The 24,268-nt window shown below is 41.3% G+C and overlaps 1 protein-coding gene across 3 annotated transcripts in view; it reads right to left on the reverse strand.

The window, feature by feature from the left end:
* LOC127363643 (vacuole membrane protein 1-like) overlaps nt 1–22,998 on the reverse strand; it is a 56,582-nt gene extending 33,584 nt beyond the window's left edge. Inside the window, exons 1-6 of one of the 3 annotated variants that reach the window (XM_051400382.1) lie at nt 22,876–22,998; nt 21,167–21,266; nt 20,818–20,956; nt 17,514–17,604; nt 15,851–15,961; nt 3,610–3,852 (exon numbers count right to left, since the gene is read on the reverse strand). In XM_051400382.1, the coding sequence (XP_051256342.1) occupies nt 3,610–3,852; nt 15,851–15,961; nt 17,514–17,604; nt 20,818–20,956; nt 21,167–21,245 (663 nt within the window). In that variant the 5' untranslated portion in view covers nt 21,246–21,266; nt 22,876–22,998. Of the gene's footprint in view, nt 1–3,609; nt 3,853–6,250; nt 6,597–15,850; nt 15,962–17,513; nt 17,605–20,817; nt 20,957–21,166; nt 21,270–22,875 lie in introns of those variants that run through there. The other 2 variants (XM_051400380.1, XM_051400383.1) reach the window with 2 other exon arrangements.
* Nucleotides 22,999–24,268: the final 1,270 nt, after the last annotated feature.

Genomic DNA, 24,268 nt, shown 5'->3' on the forward strand with positions numbered 1-24,268 from the left:
CACACATACAGAGATTCTTACTTACTGTTGCTCAGTTGTTCATGTTTACTGTACTTCCTGACGTGAGGTTCTTCTGTATATTGTTTTGGCAGGCGATAAATTCAACATAGCTTTTACAGAAAGAGAGCAAGAGATGTCAGTTGTTTTGAACAGTGCAGGTTGTTTATTTCTTTATTAAATTAGATGCTGTGGCTGATTTCATTGGTTTAAATTGTGTTTTTTTTTATTGTGCATTGAGTAGTTTGGTTGTAAAAATGCTATATTTGTCTTAATATCATGCTAATTATTATAACAAGCATGTTACCATTGTCCCTGGGGGGTTAATGGAGCAAAAATATCAATATCCACTATCCAAAGGAGCTTGCACCGCTTGACGTCTGGGATTGTGCGATCAGAGCACTTAATGGGAATAAAACGGAAAGGATTTATGTGAGCGAAAATCCCACAGATTATTAAACGATCATGGATACATAAAACACAGGCCTAGGGAAGGTGAAAAACCAGATGCCACCTCTAAACAGCATATCAACACACTGTACCGCTAACTGCTCTGTTCCAATCTGCTTTGGACACGTGGAATGCAGTGTTTCTGGAAAATTTAAGAAGTGCTAACAAACCCAAGGGGGTCTAAAGGAACCAAGATATCGATATCTAACAGTCAAAAGGAGCTTGTAGTTATAAAGCGGTGAAGCCCGTGTGATTCAGGGGGGCTTAACAGGAAGAAAGCGGAAGTGATTTGAGGGAAATAAATCCTCAGCACTTGGTCGGTTCACCCAGTTCATACCCCCAAAACATGAGGAGGGGGGGAGTGAGGGGTGAGGGCTACAGACTTAATTAACACAATGAAAACAGCCGCCAAGAAATGCTGTGTTTTTGGAGTTGCTCACAGCTCATTACTTTAATGTTTCCAGGCACAGGGGGAGAGTAGGGGTGCAAGGGGGGATGAGAGAAGATACTAAGGATACAGTAAGTGTTAGTTACTATCACAGAGGGCATATGGATGATTTCAAGCCCTCACACATCCCTGACATCCTACGATCCACAGCAATGAAAAAGTTAAGCTCTTGGACCGAAATAAAGTTCTTTAGGTGGAACACGCACAAAATCATAGCTTCAATCTCTCTCCCAGAAGAACATAACTAACTAATCACAGCCACATTACTTGTATGTAGCTGGATGGCTGAGCCAGAAGATGATTAGTGAGTAGTTAGCAACCATGGCAGCAACAACAAGCCCAAACAATCATTCTCAGGAGGCGGTGCTATCCCAAAACCTGGCAGACTGCATCCTTAATCTGGACACCCTGTTCTGTTGTTAACACTGCAGTCTTTGATGAAATCTGCCAGTTTTTTCTCATAATGGAGACATGCCCTAATCTCCCTGGCAGCTGCTCCATTCAATAGCTCTGCCTCTGTTTGTGAGCGTGCATGCGCCTGTGTGTTTGTGTAGGGGGTAGTGAAATATGTCCACCTGCACAGTGGTGGTGTTTGAAGTGGAGCACTTAAGGGAGCTGCAGTAGTGGACAGAGAGGCTTCAAGAGGGAACAAAAAAAGACAGAAGAGAAAGGAAGAAACAGAAAGGAGAGAGGAGGAGAAGAAGAGGTAAGTGGTAATGGCGGTGGTGGGAAGGGCAATATCTAATGTCTCATCACCAGTGTGTCCAGAAGATGGGAGGCTGGCAGTAGGAGGGGGAATGTTGGTGTGGGTGCTTTGAAACCGGGGTGGGCACAACAGGTGTCTCCAACTGTAGAGCTGACAAGCCTCAACCAAGGCCATGCCAGGCTGGGGTTACAGGGGTGTGGCTGTGACAGGGTGGTGGTAAGTCCAAGGGGATTGGGTGGCACACACACACCCACAAACACGGACTCCTGTATCACACCTCAGAGCATGGTTCTGCTGCTGGGTTCAGAGAAAATTTGACTCCAGTTTGAAACATCAATACATCAAACCTACAGACTTTTTTACGTGTAGGATTGGTGTGCCTACACATACACACACTAAATAGGATGGGGTATGTCTCATAAAACAACATGAAGCTATTATAAGGGGTAAAAGGTGAGGATCACAATATCATATTACAGTATCATTTTTTATATTAGATTAATATTAGGGCTTAGTTTAGCATGTAAAGAAAATGGTAAATGTTTGGGTTAGAAAAGAAAAGTGTGGGAAATTAACTTAATTTTTAACCAACCACTCAATTGTAAATCAGTCCCACTCATATTTTGCCAGCATCAGGCTAGTGACTGGTGCTAAGGGGGGTATGCAAGGGGATGATTATGCAATAAATCAAAACCATTTTTATAACATGGGTATGTGTCCAACTTTGCATTTGTAAGTGTGTTTGTGTGTGTAGTTAATGTATTACTAACAATAAGGAAGCCTGAAGGCCAATTACATTTGAGAGCAGGCTGTGGAAAACCTGCCTGGTTCCTGTAAAGTTCATGGTTGTGACGAAGTTCCCCCTCATCCTCACATCAGCCCCTTCCACATTATGTAGAACAGGGAAACAGATAACAAAGAATGATAAAACTCTTATCACGTGTTACTGACCAAGTTCTCTATTCTCAATGTTCGTCAGTTCTGCCTTTTTCACAATTAAAAAAAAGGAAACTAGCGATAAGAGCGGAAGACACTGCAGTTATAAAGAAGTCAATACAGGAGTGTGACTTCTAGAACATTGTGGTACATCTCTGTTCTTGTTTTTATGTGTTCTGCATGAGTGTGTGAGTGGTACAAGCCATTGTGAGTGGTTTCATGGTAACTCTGAGACATGTGTGAGTCATTGATAAACCACTTGAGCCGAGTGTAACTAGAAACCCAGGTAGAAGGCTGTCCTTTAACTCCAAGGTTTAAACAAACTCTGGCATTATAAAAGCCAGAGGTATTATGAAAGCATTGTTTTGCAATTAGCATGTTATTTTTATATACTTAGACAATATAATACAAAAAAAAAATTAAAACATTTTTATTCTGGTCCTAAAATAACTTCATAGATTGAAAATATTTCATCTTTCTCGGCAGCCACAAGGCTGGTTAGAGGTGTGAAACCACCAACACTGCATGGGGGGAATTCACGGTAAGAAACTGGGGTTTTCCAAGCAAATGAGTTATTATCAATGAAGACATTTGCACCCACAGTGTTATTGCAAATTAGCATAATTTCTAGCTTGATCCTTTATTGGTGGAGATACAGCAAAGACAATAATGAGTACGTAAATAATACCACAGCATAAATTGCATGTTAACTAAGAAAGACATAATTTGTGCACCTAATTTGGAGTGTACAGTTTGGTCATTTTCATGTTTCTACCACAATCTCTCTCTTGACATCTTTCAAAGCAACTGGATAAATTCAGAAATGCATGGTGGTCAATCTGAAAACTCCCAAGAGTTGTCTCCCAAGAAACTGGCATTTGGGAGATATGGGTTTTTTACCTGACAGCAACAATATTTCAAAGCACACGCTCTGAATACTGGTCAAAGCTGTGGCGAATGTGCAAGGTCACTGCAAACTGCGACCAAAACTGAGACATATTTATAACTCTGTTGCCTGCTGTTTAGCTTTTCCAGTCTAAGGATGCACAACCAGTGTGTAACAGGCACTCACCCACATGCAAGCTTCGAGGCGGACTTTGGAGATGATGGTCCAGAGAGAGATGCTTCCCTGGATGGCTGCTGACCCCACCAACCTGTCTCCCCCTGAGGCCTCCACACCCACCTGCTCAGCGTCAGAGCCTGGTGTGGGTGCTTCCTGCTGGGGACAGACAATTTGGTCGGGATAAGGTGGCTCGGGGAAATCCACTGAGCCACATTCATAGGCCGCCAAGGTCACTGATGCTATGTGTGGTCCCTGAGAAATGGAGAGAGAGAGAGAGAGAGAGAGAGAGCGAGAGAGAGAGAGAGAGAGAGAGAGGCAAAGAAAAAGGAAGATGAAAAAAGAGAGGAGTGAAAATTAAGAGTGGGAGTGAGTCCACCTTTTAGAAGTAGTTTTGAGTCAAGGGAAGACCCCATTGTTATTAGCACAGGGAGACAAAAGTGACAGCAGTGAGTCAAATACTGATTGATAACATCAAGACAGTTAATATGTGGGCCAGTATGTAGGCTGTTATCTCACGTAGTTCCTACAGCAATGGAACTCTTCCTCTGCTTTCACTGTAAGCTTTAAGAGGGAATTTGCGATCGAATTTGATGATTTAAATAGGCCATCAGGAAATGGAGAAAAACAAGTAACTATGATTAAGCTGGAACATTATGCAAAAGGCTGCTTGTTTCAAAACATGCAAGAGAATCAAAGTGTAAATGGATAAAGAGTGCAGGGCCCCGGGTGGAAATGATCAAAGATGGAAACCAAAGCTGGGGTATAGAAACCATTTCTCCAGTCACCTTTCCCAGGTGACATGGATGCTTACACATACACACAAACACAGCCGTGTAGCCATATGTGTGCCCACATGAAAGCAGTAATAAAGAAAAGAGCAGCAGAAAAACAAGCAGGTTCTAAAAATGGACTCTCTTCAGACAGAATTTATTAATGTTTGACTGTTCCTATTGTAAGAATGAGACATTAGCATACTTAAGGACCTGCAGTCTTTGATAAGGCCTGGTCTGGTTTATATTTCTGGCTCTTGTTTATTTACTCGTTTCAATTAGGCTTTCAGTGAGAAAACAGAGGAATCAAAGGAAGGAATAGAGGTGCAGGATGGATTTCTGGTGCATGGTGAAAGTTTATTGAGCTGCTGGCTTTGTGTTCTTGACTCGGCAAACCCTAAAACAATATCCACAATGCCGCTGAGTAGAGAGACTCCTAAGGCCACACACACACACACACACACACACACACACACACACACGACTCACAATTAAACTCAATTACACAGAAATACCAGAATGAACACATCAAGAGGGGAAATCTCCATTTCAACACACTTCTGGCATTTTTTAAATAAAGCACCAGCATTGGTCATTTGAAGTCTCCTCTCTCCAATTGTGCCTCTATTATTTTATGAGCAGTTCAACAAGTCAAAACTCCAGCAACACTTGTAGTACATAGAACAACTTTATTGTTAAGACCAACGCATTCTGGCTTCTGGCCTTAATCATTATATTTATCATTTAACACATTACAAACAACATTAAATAGGGTAGATATAAAGCAGATTAATTAATCATTAAATGGTTGAATTTAATTTAACACACCTGTTTTGAAGGGCAATTTCATGTAGCACACCTGTTTTCAAGAGTAATTGAATTTCCTATGTAGTCAAAATGTGAGCCCTGCCTGCTGAACAGAACATGGTACAAAAAGTACAATTTCTGTGAAAACCATGTAATTCCTGCAGCCTAAATTCAGTTAAATTTACTGTCTGAGAAAAAGAAGGAAACTATTTGTACAAATGGCCTTTGGTCATTCTACACTGACTCATTAGGACAATAGGGTTGATAACATCGTCTGAGAGCAAAATGTTTGATTAAGTTTTATACTGAACAGGATCCAGTCAGGAAAGGTCATGTAACTTTGCATGTAAGAAAGTATGTTACACTCTGAACACTAGTGAGATCCCTGCAAATAAAGGCAGATCCATTGAGTGGGCCGATGTAATTGTGCACTGTGTACTCTTTCTATTCCATGTGTTTACGCTAATGCGTATGTGTGTGTAGGAAGGGTGCTCCCAGTGACGCACAGGGACAGTTTGGCATTATGCAATATAGCACCAAAATGAACAGTCAACCCTGGGGTGGGGCTGGAACTTCCGGAGCTGTATTGGACAAGGCAGGACAGGACGGGACGTGGGAGGGCAGGACAGTGACGTGTGAGGCAACAGGAAACAGCAATGTCTTCTCTAGGAACAGTGCACTCCCTTTGATGACACAGATTAGTTTCTATACACACAGTATTAGCAAGTAGGCACAGTCCCATTTTATCAATACTGTGATCATATCTAAAAAAAAAAAAAAACACTCCGAGGACTTAAAGAGAAAGGCTCTAATGCTTACACACTTGTTTTCTTACAAAAGCACTAGACAAATCGGAAAATCTTAAGTGACCCAGAGGGAGAAGTCAAGAAACTCCCAGCACTGGCCCAGTCAGACTGGATACTCCCTAGGCCCATATCCAGCCCACTGACTCTCCAGTGGGATCACACTGATCTGACACACACACACACACACACACACACACACACAAAAAAAACAGACTCCTCAAGCAGAATGTTTGTGTGGCCAAAAAAGACCATATTCCTTTTGCTCACCCCTTCCAACTCTATCGCAGGTAATGTGTGTTTACCAAACACACACGGACAGCCTGCCAAGAGAGAGTGTTGCGTGACTCGGAGTACCTGCTCTCTCTTGCTCTCTCTCTGTCGAATGCTGTGTCACTGCTTCTCACCTTACACAAAAGCCCAGTCATCTCATGTTGTCCATGTGACTCACCATTAATCTTCAGCCCAACCTACAACATCCAGGTAGCTGCCATCTGTCTCATTTTGTTTCTCACTTGGTGACACACAAACACACATTTCTTTTCCTACGAAGGCATAGTAGAGGATTAATATCAGGAGAAAAATACAAAACACACAGTGCAGGAAGCATTTCTTTCTCTCTGAGAGAAACTATTGTTCTACCTTATACACTGTTTACTATAAACAAAGTGGTGGTGAGGGTTTATGTGTGTATGCTAAAATAACTATTCCACCTCCTAACTGTGTCTACTGTGAGGTTTGTCTGATGTTGATGATGTTTGCAGCCACTAAAATACACATCAGTACTGACAGAGGCACAAAGTTCCTCTCTCTAACCCAATGGGATCCACAATGGAGGCAACATTGCTGGCATTCCTGTGGCGACCTGCAGAAACCAACGCCTGGCCTCCAAAACGAGTGGGATCCCCACTCCTGGGTATGAGTGCATCCACACAGACTTTGAGGAGACACACAGTTTGGAGTCTGAATAAGTGTCGACAATATAGCTTCCCTATAGAACACTGCGCATGTCTTTTAGAGTTCACGGTCAAAAGAGAACAGAACTAACTGTCAAACAACCAAAGTATGATATCTTTGTGTCAAAATTCAAAAATGCGTTCAAATGTGGTTCATTTTTGAAGTGTAATTACCTGTTTGGAATTTATAATTTACAGTATATAAGTGCAACTGTTTAAAGTAGTTTCTCTTGACCTGTCAGTAAACTAAGCTAGTAATGTTATGCTGTTTACTACTAAAATGGAGGACACTAGCAAGCAAAGCAAACATTTTTCACCCCAACTCTCGTAATAATTACCTACTGTTTTCTGCAAACTCACTGGTCATCCATTAATTTAAATCTTATTTGAAGCGACATCCTTTAAGTTTTTGCTTTCCAGAATGATGAGTGAAATAACTGAGGAGGACAGTGAATGTTAAAGGTACCCTGTCAAGTGTTTGACCACTTTTAGCGCCATACACATTTCTGTTATGCTATTCTACGTTGTACACTTGGCAAGGTGATGCACCAAGAAATTTAGCCATGCACCAAAGACAGGTGTGGGGCTACATTTGCTAACACTCTGAGGTGTTTGACATGATGAGGCTGAACTGATAACAAATTGATTCTGATTCTGTGTAGTAAATTGTTCTTTCACCTCTATCCTGGACAAGTGACAGTGATTGCCTGTGAGCACAGCAGTTGCTCAACCATATAAACGGAAAGGAGTTTCCTTTCAGTGCCACACCCAGAACAAAGTCTGCCTACTGAAGGAGGATGTGAAAGCTGGTTGGCCAATAGCTGCTGCTGAGATGAGCTACTGGCATGTACTGTCGACCACCTTCTCTGGTCCACAGGATGCAACACCATTGTTAGAATAGTCTTGACTTGTTAAACACAAAGTGTTATTTGCATTAGTTCAGCAGACACACACTCATAGCATAATGCACCAGTGTAGGCATGATGACTTGAATTGCAACGCAACTTGTGCAAGAAGGGGGCTTTTTACATTTGAAATGATAAGTACTGTTTCACTCTATACATGGAAATAGATGCAGTGGAGTGAATGAGCTTATAATGAAATTTCATCACATTGAATTTCAAAAACCAGTACATTCCCATTAGGAAGTAGTAGCACACAACAGTCAGATTCAAAGTATCAGCTGTCTGTAGGTTATAAATAATTTTTTTTTTTTAAACCACAGAAATGTTTGCAAACCTTCCCAATTTAAATGTTCTATACTAGGCTACACTTTAAATTATCAAGGATGAAAGAGATACACACTGTATGGGGGAATACGAAATTATAGGATCCCTATTGTATTGTTGTTAATCATGAGACCCTACCAGATGCAGCCCATAATTGTACCGGCAACCAGTCATGGTGTGGCCTCCTCTTGTTAGTTCACGGTGGCAAATGAAGTTTCTTCCGAAGCTCCAAAACCAGACATTAATGGGTGACCATAAACTGACCAGTTCTCAGTGACCACGACCACAGGACGGTCCAGTCATTAACAGGTCGCTGTGGTTGTCAAGGGCCATTTAAGTACATTAGACACGGTCCGGCTAGCATAACCTGTTAACCGCTTCTTACAGTGGGAGACTGCTGGAGGCAAAGCAGGACAAACATTAGAGGTTAGTTCGTTATGAAGAAGCCCTGGTCAGGATCTCTGAGGGAGGTAAGAGAACGCTGGACTGAGGCCAGTGATGGAGCAGAGACAGAGAGGAGGGGTAGGGGGTGTTTAGAAGTGGGTGGTAAGCACACACACACACACACACACACACACACACACACACACACACACACACACACACGATGACTGTGAGATGCTGGAGGTTTGAGGGGCTGGTCCCAATGATTTATACATGTGGTTTCACAATATGACTTCATGTTCAGAAACCTCTCCCTGACTAGCAGACAGACACACTCACTCTGACCCCCCACTGAGTGATGGATTATAGACCCGAAAGACAACACTTTAATTTCAATCCAAACGATCTGAAGCTGACTTTATATTTATTGTTTGTCCATGTATTTTCAATGTTGTTGTGTATTATCACAATCACAACTGAAATGATTTGACTGATTAAATTAAATGGTCATTTTTTTGATAACTAATTAATCATTTAAGTATAGTGTTTGTGTGTTAGAAATGCATTCTCTGGTTCCAGCTTCTCAATTGTAAGGATTTGATGCTTTTCTTTGGGTTTTAGACTCTTAGTTGGACAAAAAAAGGAATTTGAAGACATCACTTTGAGCTTTTAGCCTTTGATGTACATTAAAAAAAAAGATTCTGAAATCCTATAGAAGACAAAAAATAATCAGCAGATAAATAAAAAATGGAAATAATTATTTGTTGTAGCCCTAACCACAATAAAAAAAAGTTACAAAAAGTAAAATGCAAAAAAATCTGTTTCGTATGCATTTTACATTTTCTTTGTGTTATGATGCTTTGGATAAATTAAATCAAAGCACCAATGGATGTACATTCCTTCTTTGAGTATGTTTCTTTTTTGCCAACTAAAACAAAATGTTGGTCCCCATAGAAAGCCCTTCAGAATAAAAATAAGGCTGAGGCAATGACCACGACACAAACGTACCCAAGGGTGTTTGATGGTGTGACGGGAAAAGCACCTTGGTGACCTTTATGGTAGAATTTCATAACAAAACTTTTGCTAACTGAAACACCTGCAGTCTGCCAGCATCACTCTGGTTTGGTCTGGTCAGGTTTGGCTTATTCTGGCAGGGTTGTTGGTGTCATTCCAGACTGGCTACACACTAAGCCCACTTTGGCCCAGGAATGGCTTCCTGTAGGCTGTGTGTGTGTGTCTGTGTGTGTCTGTGTGTTCGCGTGTGTCTTTCAGAGCGAAATAGTTATTGTACTTGGTATTAACAGGACCTGGGGGGGCCTCCAAGACACAGACAGACAGACGCATGCCTTGGATGGCTAGAGTGTGACAGTTAAGATTGAGAAGCCATTAGAAACACTACACACACAGTATACACACATCCCTCCCATTTACACATCTCTCTGGTATTCATCTTTAATGGAGTTTGGTGAAGATGAGTAAGTCACAAGACGTTCATGGGCAGATCCATGTCTCCAACCTTATGAAGAAGAAAATTAATTACTTACAAAATCATTGATGAAAACAATTGGGCTTCTTTTTTGCCAAAGGTAGTAAAAGCCCTTTTGTGGTATTTTATATTTAAAACCCAAAGTTAGATAATTCCCCTCACGAGCAGCTGCAGAGCATAACTAATACCAGTGTAAAATTCCCAACCAACGTATCTTTATGGTATGTAAGTTAATACTGCCTGTTCAGTAGTGGGAGGATCCAAATCCAAGCGATAAAGTTCTGACACACAATCTAGATATAGTTAAAAATGAATGGCTTCAAATTGAATTTAAGAGGTGTTGAAGTTAAAGCGAGAGATCCGTTACTGCCAGTCAGTGTTGGGTCAAGAGTAGCTTTTCAGCTTTTCAAAGAACTACTGAATTTGATCCTGATGTGTCACTCATGTTCTGGATAACATGCATGCAAGGTATCAGTTCTCACTTTGGTGAACAGAGTAGAGATTACGCGACGTTGAGTCATGTTTGACTTAGAAAGCATGTACAGTGAAGTCAAGAACATTGCCTCTCTCTCTCTCTCTCTCTCTATATATATATATATATATATATATACACACACACACACACACACACACACACACACACACACACACACATCTGAGTAAAGTATATAGTCCACACCCATCACAATAAAGTCAACACTTTCTGAAGAGCCGACCTGGGCCTTATCGGCTCTGACTTTAGAAACAACTCTCTAATCAACACTTGCCAGGTGATCAAAACCACAAACAGACATTAATGAATGGTGGAAAATTTAGTCCAGGTCATACAGACCAGCAGAAGCGTGTGAGTCACAAATCAAACAAAGCAACCAGGTTTCTGTCTATGTGAACGTGAAGGTTCCATATTGTTTGCTTCTGGGATTGTAGCAAGGCTCGTCACTGTAAAAAAGCCAGACAATGGTCAGGTGAGTGAATGGTAGCACACACGCTCACACACACACACACACACACATGCACACCAGTCCTTTGTCCGATGCCATGCTGTGACCGAGTTTCCTTCACCCACATATTCTTGTCAGACTGTGAATGTGTGGGCGGAGTGCACTTAACTGTATAACAGCATATGAGCAGGACAACTTTAAGAACCTGAGCAGCTGTGTGTGTATGAGTGAGATAGTAACAACAATGCAGGGACAGTGTGTTGAAGCCACACTCTCAGACCTGCTCTGCGCTTACAGCGATAGCTGGCGCTAATTAAAGCTGTGCTTCTGGTAATTGCCAACAGCCAAAACTTAATTTTAGGTGGTTTGCTGGGGAAAATCTGTATATTCTACACAAACCTCCTCTGCAACCTATAATTTAGCAATCCTAAAAGAAACTGAATATAAAAAAAACTGCACAATGTTCCTTTATTTAGATGAGCTGCTGGTTTATTTTTTTGAAAGACAAGGGACTGTAAATCATGAGTCATAAACGCGCTACAAACATGGTTCGATTTTTTGTTTTCCCATAAGATCAGTGGTGTTTTTTTCCCGGTCGCTGCTGATATTCATGCTCCCAGAAAGACACAATATGTACACCTCTCACTCATAAAACAGCACAAAACCAAGAGGCAGAGAAAAAAAAGACTACCCTAGTTGCTATTATGTAAACAGCAACATGCCCGGCTTCAATTATAATGACTTTAATTCTTTGTTGCTGTTGATTTAACGTTGAGCACAACAATTTTCATGCTGCCCATAATGACTTAATGGCAACAGCCATTACTGAAAGTAATTTAATGGTGGATGACTCAGATGAGCTCTCCTCTAAAATATTTACAGCATTCCCAAGCTTTCAAGAGTCACACTCATCGCTAACCCCTTCTCAGATAAAAGAGGATTTATGGAGAGCAGTGACACTAGTTGTCACCAGAAAACAAATACTAAAAAACTTAAGTGGGGATGAAAGCCGGTCCCACTCATAATTGTGATCTTCACAATCATTATGGCGGATACATGCGCAGGTGCAGGACTTTTAGTGTGTATGCTTGTGCATATGTGTGTGTACTGATCCTCGCCTCTGCAGCCCCTGCCGAAATGAGATCTCTCCAGTGTTCCTGCGTGATTTTATTGTTTTCATGGTCTGTATTATAAGCACCCACCCACTACCTCCTCCCTTAGAGCAGCTGGATAAAATACACTTGATGGTCTGCCAAGAAGTGTGCTTTTTTTCTTCTCTACGCTTGAGTTGCAGGGTTTTATCTTTCTCCAATAACCAGTCCTGTCCATGTACAATGATCTCCCGCAGTCTCAGCGGGACACAAACACAGAGAGGAGACACAGGGCAGCAATTGCCCATGTCAGGGAACAGGAGAGCTGCCACTTCTGCTCTAGTTTCATTGACTTGGATGGTTTGCATGTTACTGGCTCTGCATCCCCCTCTGCCGGTGGCTTTACAGTAGTCATGTCAACGTCTGCTGCTTCCCGCCAGCCACAAAGGATGTGTACTGTTAATATGTGCTAATTTATTTTTAACAAAACACAGATTAGCAGTAAAAGACTGCAATATCGATTCCACAGAGATTAAACAGAAACCTTGCATCAAGCAGTGCCCAGTTTAATTAAGTCAATGCTGTGCCGGCAGAGAAAGATGTGACCACACATTTACTGTAACTGGAGGAAATGAAAGAATTAACTTCAATCAAGGAGTTAAATCCTTTAAAGAAGTCAGAAAAAGGACAGACACATGATGACAACTAGGAAGGTAGGGAAAGTCACATGACAACACAGAGTCATGTTATGTCATGTGAAAACAGCACTACAGAGGATCTTAATGGTTACTTGGCCTGCTAGTATTCACGCCTTTCCACATCTACAAAGAGGTGGGAATTAACAGAACTGGCGATGTAATATTAGTAGAAAAACTGGAGTGCACTCAAATTTATTTGTTAGTTGTTAGTAGTGTTATGGTTCATACAATGGTCTTAAATAATGTGATATGTCTTTTCAGTTGCCATGTCTTCTTTGGTTATTCAACTGCTAAAAGTCCAAAGCTTTCAAACTCATTTCTGTTTTCCAGATCTTTATTGACAGGGAGACAATATATGACTTGTCAGCTGTTGCCTTTATGTGAATACAAATATTGATACTTGATATCAATATAATGATACAACACTGTGAAGTATTACAATAATAGTTTGCACTGATTTGTCTGGTTTATTGACATCTTAAGACCACTGGCACCCTCTACTGACTATTAATAGTAATGACCTGAGTCAGTTACAAACATTTTACTACTGAGTTATTTACAAATACAATGGCTTAAATTCATTTCCATTAATTAATTATTTTATGAATCTACTAATTTCCATATGCAATATGGTAGATTGATTCTAATATACAATACTATTTAGCAGAATTAATGTTAATTTTTTGTTATCAGAATAATTTGGCGGGGCAGCAGGTAGCAATGATTTTCTTTAACTATTTTGTCCGACCAACAGTCCAATACCACAAGAAAGTCAGTTTACTATAATAGAGAAGAAAGATAACCAAATAATAATTATTATTATTAATAACCAAATATTCAGGTCTGAGAGGCTGAAATCAACCAGGGAACTTTGCTTAAAAACTGGTCAAAAACTGTTTTTCTATTGGTCAAGTTTATTGATAAATCGATTATTTGTGCTCTGCCCTCTGGTTTACTCAGCTCCTCTCAATCAGGCAGATTGATGAAGTGAAAATGTTTGCGTTTCATTAAGTTGTAGCCTAGATGAGAAGCTGCACAATAAAAGCTTACTGTAGCACTGTATATCTCTAATGGTAAGCTTGTAGAACACTTACAGAGTAACTGTGGTTGTGTTCTTTCCAAATGTTGACATGGGAGTAAATCAAAGTCAAGAGCTGGTAAGCACCAGCTCTCATCAGTTCTCATTTGTAGCATATTATTAAGTCCTGGACAAGAAGGAAAACAGTGCCAGACAGGTCAAGCTGCAAGAATTACACTTGTAAGTTTGAGGGGACATCTTAGCAAGTGTTCTGAAATTGTTTGACCCAGTTATAATCACTGACCCAGTCCTAGTTCCCCAAAACAGGACAACATGTCTGCTGGCATCTTGCTGTTCACTTACCACAGAAATTCTTAGAAATATCAGAAATATCTGTCAGGACCCAGAAATCTACAAAATCACTTAGGAATCTCAATGGCTCCTTTAAACAGCCCTTCTACAGAAAGGAAGATGTATAATTATAATTCTCTGAGGTCAGTTTTGTGCTTCTTACTTGTGGTTTAGGCTCACAGTGAGGAAGAGAGGAAGCACATACTAGAGCAGACAGGGTTCCTTATTCCTTATTTCCCTACGGGGATCAATAAAGGATAATTTATATAAACAAATATGGTTAGACTAATAACTCAGGCCAATATCAGGCTCCAATTTGATCAAAAATGTGAATGCCGGCCATTTAAAGACATTCATCTTCAAAGTAATAAATGATCCTCACTGACAACAGGCAGTTTTTCTAAAATATTATCTAGATGTCTGACCTGAGAATTTATTCCATTGTGGACAAGTTGGGTTGCCATCAACAGGTTTGGGTCTGTCAGTCTCTACAAGCCTGCAGTTTCTACGTTTAGAGCACTGTCTCTTGGTCAAAGAGGCATTTCCAATCTCCAAGAAGTCCACTTGATGAGAAACAGAGAGAGCCTGTGCTATTTTTATATAAAGGTATATAAAGTATATTTTAAAAAACATTCTATTTGAATATCCACTCTGAAACATGATTAATCAGTAGATTAAACCAAAACTATCTGCACTAGTATCAGCCTTTAAAAAACAATATCAGTCAAAGTCTATAAAAAATGCACGACAGCAGCTCTAGCAAGGAGCACCAAGTTCTGTCATGAACCCAATGACACCACAACCTGCAGTAGCAGCCATGCTCACTAGATGGGGACATCCCACTTTAAACCATTCTGAAAAACTGATCTGGGCCACTGAGGGAGAGCAGAAAAAAAACTCTCAAATTACATTTGGAGCACCAGAGTTTGGCTTTTAAAAACAGCAGAATGGAGGACACGCACTTCAAAGTTTCCAGTTCATCTCCACTGGGCAAGGGTACACAAGTGCAACAGTGGACTCCCTGATGACAGATGGACTCAGAGCAGTGAAGACAAGCAGATGTTTTGGGACTGTGATCTGATCAGCAGTAGAGACCCAACACCTCTCCACGCTAAAAACAGAGCAATAACAGTCAGAGCTGGGGGAAAAACAGAAAGAAAGAGGAATGAAGAAGGAAAGGGGGGACTGTAAGCAGCGGAGAGACATAAGAAGGAGAACGAGTAAGGAGTAGGAGCATAAGAGAAAGTGAGAGTTAGCGACACAGTGGGGAGTAGAAGAGCGGGGAGAAAGGAAAGTAAAAGAACTCAGAGAGGGGGAGGGAGAGTGTTTTTATCCTCATGTGCACTCAGTCAGAGGGGTCAGTGAGTGCGATTGTTCCTGGACTGCCTGTCAAAACAGTGCGGCTACCACAGTGCCTATTCATCTCCGCCCCACTCTGAAATGCACGCGCGCACAAACCCATAGTAACACACTCACGTATGCATGAGCAAATGCATAAGAAGCCTCCAAAAGCTTTCAATAATGCTCTTATTAAAGCCTTAGCAACAACCCAACAACAGCATCAACACAGCCTTTTGAGACCTGCGTCACTGCACCACCATCTTCCACTGTGTTTGAGTTTCAGCTCTGTCATAAACATGCACAGGCAAGTGAATAACTGCAGTGTGAAAGTGACGGGCAACTTGTCGTGGAGAGTCAGGGAAAACATTTTCTTACCAGGTAAAGGAGGAACGTGTGCAGGCCAGTGCCAAGACCCACCGAGGACAGGATACCCAGGCCAACCCAGTAGGCACACCACAGCGTCTTCTTCTCCATGTAGCGCACATACTGCAGAGGCCAGAGAGAGGGACGGTCAACCACATGGCAGAGACACATGCAAAGAGTGTGAGGAAAACAAGTGGTGGTGGTGGTGGTGGTGGTAGGGGGGGGGTTGGTGCACAGAGAGAGAGGAGGGGAGGGACAGAGACAGAGTGAAAGAAGGTACGAGAGTGAAAGTGTGCAAAACAGAGGGCACTTAAAAGGGTGGGAGAGGGCAAGTGAGTGGTAGAGAAAGAGAGTGAGAGGAAGAGAGTGAGAGAGAGACCTTTAGAGACAGAGGTTGTTGTTGAGTTTAGAGGACAGAGCCGTAGGGTAGGAGTGTTCAGCACACAGACAGAAGAACAGCACCATTATTCTTTTTGGTGGCAACCAGCTCTTACACAACTAGTGAAGTAAGGCAAGCCAAGATCTCTCTATCTCTCTCTATGTTCCTCTTCCTCCTGTTCATCCACCACTATCACTCCATCTATCACTCTGTTCACACCTCCTCCCTCGAGCCAAGGCAGGTTGTTTTTAGAAGGAAGTATGGAGTGTGTAGATTACGGGAAGAAGGGAGGGGACTGACGGGTGGAGTGGATTGGGGAGTGGGCTCTGACCGAAAACTCAATTTCCCAGGAAACCGAGCAAAACAAAAACACCACATACTGCCTCTCTTTGATGGCAGAATGCTGGGAAGTGCAGTGCCAGCCATGGGCAATTGTTACGTGTATTTACTGAGAACTCTTTACACACTTCCTGAGTCTCTGTGGATAACATAAAAAAAAAAAAAAAACGTTTTATGGCAGTTGGTTTCAAAATACTACAGCTCATAGAAATAAATCAGAAAAAGGGGAAAAAGGAAAGGGGAAGGGTTTCAGTCAGATATATAGCATAGTCTAATGTGGTTTACATTCGCAGCTCCGGTAGTTTGCCCTGTGCACATAAGAGATTGGCAGGTAAAACTGAGCTTTGTGGGAAGTTAATAATTAAACCAACGTGATGTGGGCACACTCACACAAGCACACAGTTGTTCAAGATGATCTTCATTTATGTATCCTCATAGGCATTGTGTTTCTACAGTACAAATCCCAATCTCTGTGTCGATGACTATGATCAGACTTAATAAATACTCATCACTATGTGGGACCAAAATAAATAGTAAATGGACAGAATTAAATATAACTTTTCAACCTTAATAGGAGAAAGCATTGGCGCTTCTTGAGTGTCATGTTAAAGAACACGTCAAACAGTGGACAGGTGGACCGTGTATAGACACTCACTCTACCCCCTGAACCATACCCCAAATAACTGTCACCCCAAATATACAATATGTATTACATTTAGCGTTATGGTTTCAAAGTAGGAAACCGTAACCTGCACTCTGTGAATATAAGACAAGCAACCACCACAAACATGAAACATGTACTGAATTATACCTTTCCTTAAAAGGAAGGCTTTATGATGTATTTCAGCCTAACATGGTGGAAGAACTGAGCTCAGGTGCTGAACCTGACAGCACCTAAAGCATGGTTATAATCCATGTATCATGGAGAAAATATAAATATTTAAAGTATTCAGTCACCTCCTGGTGTGTTCCTTCAATACAGTAGGCAATGGAGAGGAGGATAAGCAGGATCAGCAGGCCAAACACAGTCTGTCTTTGCTGCCAGAGCCTGGGTGAAGAAGAGGAACAGAATGAAGGTGGAAAATCATGAATGCAAGTGTGTGTGTGTGTGTGTGTGGGGGGGGACGTGAATGATATTCAAGATGGGGAGAATAATGGTGTGTAGAGAGGACAAAGTGTCAGAGGTCAGATGAAAAAAGATGAGGAATCATTACAAGCATGAGTGGAGCAGTATTAGTGTAGGAAGGAAGGGATGCAATAATTTAGTGGAGAGAGGACATCATTTTCATTTAAACTTTTGGGGGAGAGAGACATCTGCTGGCAACTATTCAACCAGCAGGACCGGCATGTTCTCAACAGGATAATAGTCATGTGGGTAATACCCTGCATAAACTGTATATATAACCCTTTGGTACAGTACTGAACATGCTAAACCTGGCCTTAAGAGTGCATTTAGCAGTTTACACAGTAGGGTGGCCATGTGTACATAAATAAATACATTAAAAACACCACTTAATCACTGATGGTTGAGAGTGGGGTATGACCATGTGTGCAGACAGATTACATACAGATATTAAGAGATAATGTATTATATATTATTGTACCGTCTCTAGTAGTGGTCGACTACATTTACATTGTACTGTAATTTTACTAATCTGTAACTTTGAGGTATGAGTTTCCATTTTCTGCCAGCGTTACTTTCACTCCACTACATTTCATAGGAAAATTCTGTACTTTTTACTTGACTACATTAATTGACTGCTACTGTTACTAGTTCTTTTACAAATTAAGATTTGACATTAAAAAAACATATAACCTCAGAAAATACAATGCCTTCTTTAAAGTCTAAAATGTAGACTACCCCAAGGTTACCATTTCTGAACTAATGTTAACGGTTACATTACGTTTTCAGTATAAACTATTAAAATATTAAAGTATAATAGTAGCTCGTGTTAGAATGTTTTATGACTCGCAGGGGGCATTTAACTTTGATACTTCAACTACATGTTGCTGATAATTAGTTTTTTCTTAGTTTTTAATGAACATGTTTGTTGTTATGTAAGCTAGCGCTAAGTGTGTAACGTTAATTGTGTTTTGGCTAACGACTGTCCGTTAGCTACCGTTAGCTACCAGCGGTCGTACGCTTCAGTCTGAATGGTGACTGATTATTTTTCTTACCGGTGTCCTGAGCGCCTGAACTCTATGTAAAAAGTGAGATGGACATAAATTCATGAGACACCTCTGCCTACATTCCCCGTCCCCGTCAGGTGTAGGTAGGGTTAGTAGGCCTGTTCACAGTAGCCGACATGAGATAGTAGAGTAAACACAGGTGCTACCAATGACACTAATTAAGGTTCCGTTCCATTTAGTGCAGTAGAGACTTTCCAGGAAGCCAACATACACAACAGCAGCACCCTGACTCTGTTTGACCTGAATGGAAAGCAACCTTAATTAGAGTAACATGTAATTGTGATTACCCTACTATTTAATGTCAAAACGGCCGTTGTGAAGGTGTAGGCCTACTGAAGGGGACATTTTGCACTGTCTGGCATAAAGTTAGGCCTGTGATGAAGGGACTCAGTTATCCCTACGAGCTGCTGCAGGTCAGTTAGTTTATTCCATATTATAGCCAGAAATAAGACAGCAGACCTTGTTGATCTTTGTTTAAAACAAAGAAGGGTCAGTTACTCAAGCAAATACAATGTGAGGAGCAAAAAAAAAAAAAAGCATTTCGGTTTCGAGTATTGAGCAACACCAGAAACATGCAGTGTGTCCATAAAAATGCTTCCAGTAGATTGACTGTATATTATACTGGGAATGGGTTATGTGTTTAAGCTGGTCTCTAATGTCTCATACTTTGTGTCTCAAGGGCAGCACCAACTCTATCACACCTTCACTGTCTATATGGTTTTTAAATAAAGCATTTGCAGTAATTTGACCATAATGATTTCTTACAAAATTTCTTTCTTAGTCTCTCATATACCCACATACTCCTTTTGTTTCACAACCATCGTCCCCATTTACATCGTAAGCAAAACAAGTGCAAAGCCACAACAATGAACAGCATGTTGCCCTGAGGACTCCTTGCGCACATGCAATAAATTACAAACCACATCTATCAACATTCAGGATAAACTTCTCCGTGTGCCTGTAGACTCAACTATAATGTGTTCACATGTATTCCTCTGCAGCAGTTACAGCACCATGTGTTTTGAGTGTTGGTGAAAAGCAGCTTCGTTCAGTCAGAGCACTGCTCGTGGTGCTTGCGGCTCACCACATCCTCTTGTAGTTTAGAAAATAAACACGTTGTCCTCACACGTAACCACAAAGGCCTCCCAGTGCGTACACTGTGACCTTCTTCTGGGCCCTCGGTGTCAACAAAGATTATTAGGTGTGTAAAAGACATGTTGTGCAGTGAGGAGGAATTGCATGTAGTCTGATCTGCTGCTGTTGCTTTGTGGGTGAGGTAACATCAGTCAGTGAGGTGGAAAGACCTTGTCAGCTCTATCAGTAGTAAGGATGAGGAGTAGTGAGGGGGGAAAACATAAGCAAATCCTGTAATGTGTTGCATTATAGGTTCCATTAGGCCTCTGTCTGAAGACTAAACTATGAGGGAGAAGGCCTTCTGGGTTGATAGCACAGAGAGATTCAAGGTCACCTCCTGTCTGGTTTTATGTGTGTTTGTGTGTCTGTGGGGAAGAGAGTACGGAGGGTGTGTGAAGGCTATTTTTTTTCACAACCATCATATCCTCTTTTTGCCTAAGACTGACAAGCAGCACTAGCACCTTTATAAATAAAACTAACATCTAGCTTCTGTCGTCACTATAGTGTAGTATCAATGCATAAATAACACATATTAAAATCATTATTTTTTGCGGCTTTCTCAGTCAAACCGGCCTTAAAGTTTATAGGGTAGAATGACCAAATGCACAGCCTATTATGTGGCTTCATCTTTGCCTTTTTAGCGCTTGAACACATGCATTAAATGTATATTGAATTTCTTCAAACAGCTTGTACATCATATCATATACGGTTTTAGTAAAAAAAAATTGGCACTGTGGCACCAAAAGTCTAAGCAGTTTTTTGTATGAACATAAATATAGTTTCGATTTTCTAATTTAGGTGTAAGCTTTTATCGACCAAATGCATTAATTGATGATATGCAGCCGGTCAAATAAAAATAGAGGTAACAGCTCAAGTGGAGTTCTGCAGAAACAGGGAAGTCTTTTGGGGGGAGGTTGCATCCCACCCTCTGCCTCACCTCCATATCCACTCTTTAAGGGTGATGAGCAGTTCCAGAGTGAAGTACTGCAGTGTGAGCAGAGGTTTCTTCCATAACACAAGAGCTGCACGCTCATCGTTGTCCCTCTGTCTCCTCTCATCCAGAGACAGCTCTGAGCCTAAAGCCGCACAGCGTGGGTATTGCAAACACACACCCACATAAGGGAGTTAATCATACAAGGAATTAAAATTTCAAAATAAAAAACATGCAAATACAACAAAATGTTTGACCCCTTCTTAAAGGCTTTTTAGCACTAATGGACTAATAATAAAAGTATCTTTAAGCATAGGTTAAATCTATTGCTTTATTAGACGTCTTTTGCTTTTACCTGTCAGCTCTCCATTTAGCTGTTCCTTGACTCCAAGGCGCCTCTGAGGTAGCTCACCTTCAGCCCCACACTCTGCCATCTTATTCACTAGGTAGGAGTCCTACTGAGAGAAGAGATGGGCCTTTAGCACAGTATGACCCACCGTACATTGCTCTCCAGATCTGAAGCGGAAGCGGACCCAAAACAAATGCACATTCAAACATGCCTGTATATACTCCCACACACCGGCTGCTGGTGTTCCTGTACTATCCTGCAGATTACTGGTAACCCAATCAGGCCTGAGCATAACCTGATGAGTACTTTAATTAGAATCAGTGTTGACACTGGGAGCACATCCAAGTCTTGTTCATTTTTCTGTGTACACTTAGTCCACCTCCCATGGTGTTCAAAAGGCGTACACAGTAGAAGGAACAGTGATGTGAGAAAATTCTGGGTGAAAAAGAATAAGACATGACTTTGCTTATTGTTTCTTCATTACATTTACTCAAAGGAGATACACACATTTATTCACGTGCTTACAAGCATGTGCACAGAGTGTCTCACTACAGAGCCTCAAGTCTCTCAGGAATCTGTCAGTGAGTAGTGAGATGGGGACTCTGACGTGAAGGTATGCAGCTTACCATCTGGTGGAATTGTCAGTTTCTTGCACACACACACACACACACACACACACACACACACACACACACACACACACACACACACACACACACACACACACTCAGACTCAGAGCTTAATCCCTCTATCCTGTGCCCTAGGTCTGGGCCTCTGGCTCCTGTTTCCATGTGTTCACCCTGGTAGGGCCATGATGCCTCTTTAGAACCTGTAGGAATTTGACTGATACACTTGTGAGAAATATTTAGATTTTCTTTCTATTTGCTTCAGATTATTATGCATACATCACGAGCACCTGATAATGAAGTTGTCGCTCCTTTGTAGTCTAGTTCATGCAGCTGAAGTGTCGTACAAAGGAAAATAAAAAGTCTTCTCAGACGATTATACTGCTAGGCATTTGGAGAGCTACTCTTGGCCTTCTCAGGGAACTACAAACAAAAGCTTTTCAGCACAGACCTTAAACCTTGCACACACATTCACACAAGAAGTACTGTGCCAATGTTTCCTGCACAATAGTACTTAATGCACCCTATCATTTCTCCTCTTGCACTGCAAACATTGTATTGTCCAACAAAAAGGGCTCAACAAGTGCGTCAATGTGTGATATGCTGTCAACAATACTAATAGAAATTGATGCCAAATAGGTCACTTTGTACGAAACAGCACCTTAACTGCTTGTGCTTAAGTATGTGCTTTATTCTACACAACAGTTAATTTGATTATTACTTGAATTCTGATGCAGTATTCATAATCAATACCTAGCAAACAGTTCCATAACAACTCTACTGCGTGTGTAAAACACAGTAGCACAGCACTGCACTGCCCCGTCACTTGATTGCGCAATTGCTTCTACCAAAACAACCCAGACCTGTTGAGTAACTCTTGTGCGAGGGACAATGAGAAATTTAACACAGAGCACATACACTTCAGGATGAGAAAGTTGATAGGCTGCAATCAATTTTCACATTTTAAACAGAGATGACCACAGTGAACTGGAGAGACATTAATTTCACAAGGTGTAAAACAAAGCAGAGCTGTAATATAACAGCATAGTGTATTTAAGCAATGCATTATGCAGAGAGGGTAAACTCACCGTTCAGCTGATGATTAGTCCACAGTAAACTCTGAGCTCAAATAAAACCTGTGGTGGAGCCCCAGTGGCAATGTAGGGCAAAAGTACGCTACCCATGAACTGCATCATAACATGAGTGCAGGGTGTGGTGATGGAGGGGGCCAGCAAGGGATAGATACAGAGTTGCCGGGGGAGGGGAGAGCAAGCTGACAGAAAAGAGATGGACAGAAAGACGGAGATATTTCATCATATGCCTAGTAGAACCTCCAGAGAGCCAGTCTAATTAAAGGTCTATAAATAAGTGGATCACTTTCCTGGAGCACACTTCTAACACTTCTCAGTCCTCAGTAGGTTTCACACAGAGAGTGAATGAATGGCATTTGGGCAAAGAGAGCTCAACTAATTCCCAAATTGAAAAAAAAAAACACCTCAGGACATCGCATTTTTCAGGTCATAACTAGAAACAGAAGACCTCAGCTGTATATCATGTTAGAGTTTCAGCGCCATCTTGTTTATCAGAGTGAGAAAAGTATTACAGAACTCTTTCTGGAGTGGCCTTGTGGGTCATTTACGAAATTCGCCATCAGACTTCAGTGACAGCGAGTATATACTCTACGTTGAAGTGCAAAACATGGATGATATCAGTGTCAAGCACAGCCTTTGGAAGCTGTCCAGAAGTCCTAGCACCTCAGTCAGATCAGTTACCTCCAATTAGGTCTTGACTTGTAATATTGTTGAGAGGTCACTTAGTTCATGTAAGAGAGGCATCAGGTTTAAAAGAAAGAGTCAAACTAGAGACTGATTCAGGAAACAGTAATAGGTACCAAAGCAGGAAAGAGTGATAAATTCATCCGGCAGTTTAAAGGCAACAAGTACACTGTAGCAGGGAACTTCACAACTCTCACAAATAAGGGGGTAAAGTTATTTATCATCGTTATAAGCAAGGTTTTTCAAAATAAGACTAAAAGCTGTCTGGTGAAAACATCCAGTACACCCAGAAAAAGACAGTGCTGGACCCTTTGTCACTGGAACAATAGCATCTTGGATTTGCCCCAGTTAGAATCATTCTAGCCTTTTTTCCTGAGAGAAAAGAGGCTGAAGAATATCTTCCCAAAATGAATAGACCTCCACTTTTAATTTTTTCACATCCATCCATCCAGTCTCTATATTCCAACCCATATCCAGGGTCATTCGTAACACTTCACATGCATGCATTGCTCTGTCACCTCCCAGCCAGCTGACACTATGCAGTCATCTGAGTTTACAGCAGCAGTCTGTCCATGTGCAGCACACACTCTATGGCCTGGATCTTGGCAGGCCATATTCGGTCTGTGTCATGTCATATTTAACAATATACACTGCACTAAATTACATGGAGCCTATACCTGCCTGACAAATAGGAAGAGAAGGGTGT

Source organism: Dicentrarchus labrax, unplaced genomic scaffold (assembly GCF_905237075.1).
Source record: "Dicentrarchus labrax unplaced genomic scaffold, dlabrax2021, whole genome shotgun sequence".
NCBI lineage: Eukaryota > Metazoa > Chordata > Actinopteri > Moronidae > Dicentrarchus > Dicentrarchus labrax.